Source organism: Peromyscus maniculatus, chromosome 18, assembly GCF_049852395.1.
Source record: "Peromyscus maniculatus bairdii isolate BWxNUB_F1_BW_parent chromosome 18, HU_Pman_BW_mat_3.1, whole genome shotgun sequence".
NCBI lineage: Eukaryota > Metazoa > Chordata > Mammalia > Rodentia > Cricetidae > Peromyscus > Peromyscus maniculatus.
The window spans coordinates 49,330,836-49,336,835 of NC_134869.1; the positions used below are offsets into that span (position 1 = coordinate 49,330,836).

The 6,000-nt window shown below is 51.3% G+C and overlaps 1 protein-coding gene across 4 annotated transcripts in view; it reads left to right on the top strand.

Annotated features, from left to right (window-relative positions):
• Positions 1 to 5,713, top strand: part of Tbc1d30 (TBC1 domain family member 30) — an 89,155-nt gene extending 83,442 nt beyond the window's left edge. For all 4 annotated transcript variants that reach the window (XM_076554176.1, XM_042263113.2, XM_076554177.1 and 1 more), the window contains one exon: positions 2,081 to 5,713. In XM_076554176.1, coding sequence (XP_076410291.1) covers positions 2,081 to 2,919 — 839 coding nt within the window. In that variant the 3' untranslated portion in view covers positions 2,920 to 5,713. The remainder of the gene's footprint in view (positions 1 to 2,080) is intronic.
• Positions 5,714 to 6,000: the final 287 nt, after the last annotated feature.

Genomic DNA, 6,000 nt, shown 5'->3' on the forward strand with positions numbered 1-6,000 from the left:
CAGCAACATTGACCCAAACATTTCTTTGCTTTGACCTTAAATCTTTAAGGAAGAGTTAACACGTGTCCCGGGTTTACAGCAGTTGTGGGTGGTCAGGCCAGGGTGAGAGATAGGGCATTGTCTTTGAGGGCATGGTGAACCCATTTATTGACACACTGTTCAAGGCTGCTTTTATGCCACAGTGGTTAAAAGATTTACAGACTAGAAAGTTCCCTGGTCCCCGCTATAGACCGCGATTCCAGTGTGTAGCGTGAATCTTTAAAGTTCTTATTAATAAAATCAAATCCGAGGCCAGTTATTGGGGTCAATGCTGGTAGATCAGAGAAGCAGAACAAGCCACAGCTATCTCACCTGGCCAACTTCTCAGCTGGTCCTGTGTCCTCAGATTGGAGAACTCTGAGTCCTCATCCAGAATGAGTCTCAGCTGAACTGTGCTGCTAGAAGCCTGAAAGCTTAACCAGCCAAAATGCTTAACCAGGCCAAACGCTTCTAGTTTCTGGTCCTCACACCTTATATACCTTTCTGCTTTCTATCACCACTTCCTGGGATTAAAGGCTTGCTTTCTGGGATTAAAGGCGTGATGAGTCACCATGCCTGGCTGTATCCTTGAACAGATGGATTTCTGCCTCTGGAATGCTAGGATTAAAGGCGTGTGCTACCACTGCCTATCCTTTATGTTTAATATTGTGGCTGCTCTGTCTCTGACCCCACATAAGTTTATTAGCATGCACAATATTTGGGGGACTACAATACCACACCAGTGGGTCTCCTTAAGTCCGGGGAGAGCTTGCTGCCCAGAGGCAAAGTTACAGAGCATCGGCTCCCCAATTTTAGGGGCCCCGTAAAGTCGTTTAGATTGGCTGAAGTTCAGGATGTGTTTCAGCAAGTTCGCTGGCTGGTGGTGCTTCAGCTCCTGGGTGGGTGGGTGGGGGGGGGGCTGGACGTGGAGGTTTTGGAGGGGATGGCAGAAGATGGGAGGAGCCACGCAGGCGATCTTAACTCACAGCGAAAGACCTCAGCTTCTGAGAATGGAAGGTGGTAATATGGATAGTCCTTGAGGTTGTAGATGTAATTATAAATGGTCTTATTAAGTAAGAAACACAGAGCCAAATACAGAGTTAAAAGCCCAGAGATCAGAGCAGCAGCCAAGAGCTAAGACCACCTTCTCTTAACACTGCTTAACTTAACTCGCTGCCGTCCTTCCCTTGAGAGAGGGACCTTCCTGTGTCTTGTCTTTTTATTGCCTTTCTGTTCTGTCTTCTCATTGGTTCTAAACCCAACCACATGACTTCCTTGTCACTGCCTGTCTATACAGACCTCCAGGTCTCTATGGTTCGTACTCAGATTAAAGGCTCTGGTCACCCCTTGGCTGTGTCCTTGAACACACAGAGATTCTGCCTGCCATGTGATCGGATTAAGGACATGTGCCACCACCACCACCACCCAACTTCAGCCAAATGGCTTGCTCTTAGCTCTGATCTCCAGGCAACTTTATTAACATACAAATAAAATCACATTTCAGCACAAATAAAATATCACCATATGAGGTACCAGATTCCCAGGGCAGGGAGGGCCTGAGGTACCAGGTTCCTAGGGTAAGGAGGATAGGAAGTCAAGGTCTTTCAGACCTGAGAGCCCCTGTTTTCTTGGGAAAATTAGGAGAAAAATTAGAAAGTTAGGAAACACCCTTCAACGGCATGCCCCTGGTAACCCACTTCTACAGTTTCAACCACCACCAAGTAGTTGATGCAACTGAACATTCTTTGAGGGACAGTGATGGAATCTACCAGCTGCGGACCAAGCCCTTCATACAGGAGTTTTGGGGAGACTATACCCCATCCAAACCGTAACATATCTCCAGCCTCCAGTGCTCTCTTCTCTGAAGAGGAGGAATTGGGCATCACAGGCTAGGGTTTGATTCAGTTTCCACTGTCCTCAGTCACATGCCTCTGCCAGCACCTGGGAAGTCCATGGGGAGAAAGAAGATTCTGGGGAGAGCTCTGTGAGATTGCCATGAAGGTAGACGCGTCTTTGCGCGGGGGCGCGTGTTTCTCACGGTCTTTCCCACCTTTTCTTTCAGACAAAGGACCAGTCACCAGCATCCTTCCATCTCAGGTAAACAATTCTCCGGTGATAAATCACCTCCTGCTAGGGAAAAAGATGAAGGCGACACACAGAGCAGCCAAGAATGCAGTCATCCACCTCCCCGGCCACGCAGGAGGCAAAATGTCGCCCGTCCCCTACGAAGACCTCAAGACAAAACTCAACTCTCCGTGGCGGACGCACATCAGAGTCCACAAGAAGAGCATGCCGAGGGCCAAGAGCCATCCGGGCTGTGGGGACACCGTAGGGCTGATAGAAGAGCAGGGTGAAGGCTGTAGGGCGGGCAGCCTGGGGGCGGCTGAGGAATTCCCTTCCCCTTGTGCGGCGGGGGCGGCGGCTGCAGCGGCTGCAGCTCATGGCGAGGGCGGCGGCTGTGACGGCGGCGGCGGCGGCGGCGGCGGCACCCCGAGGACGATCGAAGGGCAGTCTCCGGAGCCAGTATTTGGGGACGCTGACGTTGTGGATGTGGCCGCGGTGCAGGTGAAACTAGAAGCCTTGGAACTGAACCAGAGGGATGCCCCCGCAGAAACGGAGCCCAAGGCGCACCTCCCCTGCCAGCGGCACGCCCCGGAGTCCGCCTGTGGCCCTGGAGAAAACCAGGCGACCAGCAAACCTCCCCCGGGCGGCAGCTCCAAAACTACCATCTTCAGTCCCTTCCCTAGTGTGAAGCCGCTCCGAAAGTCAGCCACGGCCCGGAATTTGGGGTTGTATGGCCCTACGGAAAGAACCCCCACCATGCACTTCCCTCAGATAAGCCGGAGCTTCAGCAAGTCGGGCATTGGGAGCAGCAGCAGCAGCAGCACCAAGAAGCGGTGATGCCTCCCTGCGGCGGCGGCGGCGGCGGCTCAGTGTCTGGACTCACGTGGCACGGTGGTGTTCGCCTGCCTGCCCTTCCTGTTTGGTTTGTCCAGTGAAAAATGAATGGAGAGGTTTGGAGCCCAGCACCAACAGCCCATCCCATTGGGAATCGGAAGTTTCACGGTGGGAACCAGGGTGGGGACCTTGCCTACCCACCGGGTAGCCGGTGAAGTGGATTCTCGTGACTGAATAAATCGTGTGCTTCTCAAGTGTGGAGTTCCCCCAATTTTCCTTGTGAGCTCTTTAGATAAGACAACTTGTAGACTGTTAAGCCCTCCTCTGGCCTTCTCGGGGCCTTTTTGGAATCCCTGAAACAATATCATATTCCCCTGGCCTTCCTGTCCTCTGGACATCACAAATACTCAAAGCATGAACGAACATACCAGCTTGCTAGAACCGAAACGGTAGAAAGTAAGTTTCTTAGTTGCAAAAAAAAAAAAAAAAAAACAACGTCCCGAAGTTCCTCTTTCTGCTCTGTTGGAGAGGGCAGGGAATTTGTGTGTGTATGATGAGTGTGTGTGTGTGTGTGTGTGTGTGTGTGTCTCCTTTACCACCTGTCTTCAAACTGTTTTTTATTCTTATGCCGAAGCATAGCCGAAAAATCAAGATAGCCTTTCTTGACCTTTCTACTTGTACCTGTGAAAAGAAAACCGTTCAGTCAGTTGAAATCAATAACCAGTTCCAAGAGCACACGCAGAGACACACCCCGTGGGCTATGCACCTGAACTGCCTGCTGATTCCAGCCCTTCCTGAGGCTCGTTTTCTTCTCTCAAGGACTCGGTGAGCTCTGTGTGCGTCCTCCAGACGGACGTGGTTCCTACACCTACCAGCTCTCTCCACTGCAGACGCACAGCGCCTTGCCAGTAGCCGGAACGCAGCACCCGGGACTCTTGTTACTTGAATTTGGGGCTTTTGGGGTTGGAGTGCTTTGCTACTTGAACACTGCCTTTCTCTGGAGAAGGTCTCAGCTCTTTTCTCTCAAGTTCCTCTCTCTCATTTCACTCCTGTCCGGGTCCCAGCAGGTCAGAGGTAGTACCTCTTGTCTCCACTATGCAGTCGGGAACTCTGTGCCACACACAGGGAGAGTGGCACTTTGGTGACTATTTACTTTGGTAAATAACCCAGAGTCTCCTAGGACCTCACCGGGTGTCTTCTAGTACGATAAGCTGGCTCACTGTTCTTTGTCCACGTCCCCTGGCCACAGAGCTTGTCTGAGCCAAGACGGGGAAGCCATTCACTACACAGCCTCCTGACTCTAAGGCGCTTTCTATAGACTCCTGGAACGGTGTTTACAGAAGGAGCTGCGAAACCTTCTCCTCACGAAAACGGAGTTCCTTTTCAAAACGCTTCATGCACCGCTCCTGTGGCTGGACGGAGAGCTGCCTGCCCACTCAGTCTCCACCGTCATTAGTGGAAAAGAGTGACTGACACCTTTCCCTCCGTCTCGGGAAGACTTTGGCAGTTCTTGCAGGAATAATACCGTTGAAGCTGTCAGCGTTCATTTCAGCAAGTCGGTTTGCTAATTCTGAAGCCAGAACTGGTTTCAGAGGGGGCTTTTTACAATGAGAATTACTCATTTTTTTTTTTTTAAATAAGATCGTGGAATTGTGTGGGCTTTTTTTTCCGAAGGAAAAACCTCTACAGGAATGACACATTGCATCCCCTACATGGTATTTTTGCTCCAAAGGAACCTGAAAATGCAATGAATCGCTGATAAGTTGTCACAGTTTGGGCCTTGAAGTTCTATCTGAAGTTAGCAGGGCCTTCTCAACAGGCAGCCATGTTCTTCCTAGGCCTGGGGAAGGATGTGTGTGTTGGGGGGGCATCGGGCTTTCTTTGCATAGCACCCCCAGGTGATGGGACCCACTGTTTCCAAAGCTAAGCACAAGAAAAGGATTCCTTTTATCCACTAAACTTCAGATAACAAACTGTCTCTTCAACTTTTCTCTTGATGATCCCAAATAAGCAACCCCAACTCCCCCTTCCCGCCCTCCCCCGTCTGTCTGTCTGTCTGTCTGCCGTGTGTGACTTGAATAGTAAAGTGTTCACTCTCTACCAAGCTCCCTGGCTCCCTGAGGGTCTGGGTGTGTGGAGCGGGGGTGGGGGAGGGTGGGGGGAGGTGGGTAATCAGGTGGGACTGCCTACCAGCCATTCTATCAGTATCCGCTCTCCCTTATGTCTGGAGAAAGAGGCGAAAGAGACGGCACAGGGTATGGGGTGAGTTATCCATTGAACAGTTGAATGGAAAATGGTCTTCTTTGCAGCAAAAAATGACCACGTCAATTTAGAAAACCCAGCAGATTCCCGTTAAAGCTCTCTGTACCAAGACCGTGCATGCACCGTATACCACAAGTAATCACAATGTGAACCGGCCGACTTCTCAGCCTTGCCTCTTAGGACAAGAGCTCCGCCGCCGCCGTCACGGCCTCTCCCACACAGCATGCACCAAGGCCTTTGCGCACCGGCCGTCTTCCCCGCGATTCGGGCACCGTATGCAAACACACCGGGAGAACTTAACCGTAGGAGTTTGTCTCCACGTCTGCCTGTATTCTCTGAGCACTTTTTTTGGGGGGGAGTCAACACTGCACCTCAGTCCTCTCTCAAAGCCACTAACTAGATCTACACCTAGTTTGTAATGTCGACCCATGGCTGTAACTGTTTGGAACGATGTTCTCCTTTGCTCTCTCTCGTCTCGTTCTGATGAACTGTTACCGATGACAGAGATATATGCATAAAGTTTCTCACTGTTGTAGCCGTCATTGTAGTCGTGTGGTTTTCTACCCCAGTGCGCGGGGACACAGGGCCGTGGCGTTCCTTTCTCCCGGTCATCCCTCACTGCTTTCTCTCCTACATCCCACCCGGTCACAGGAATCAGGGAATCGGCTCCGTTTCCCCCCATTCTCATCACTGGGTCACAGGGTTCGCTGTCACTTGCCCAGAATGGAACAGAAGAGCAGGCTCCTGAGAAGTGGGCAGACGGAGGGCAGCAGGGAGCGAGAGAGAATACGTGTATATGGTGGACATGTAAATTGACTTTTA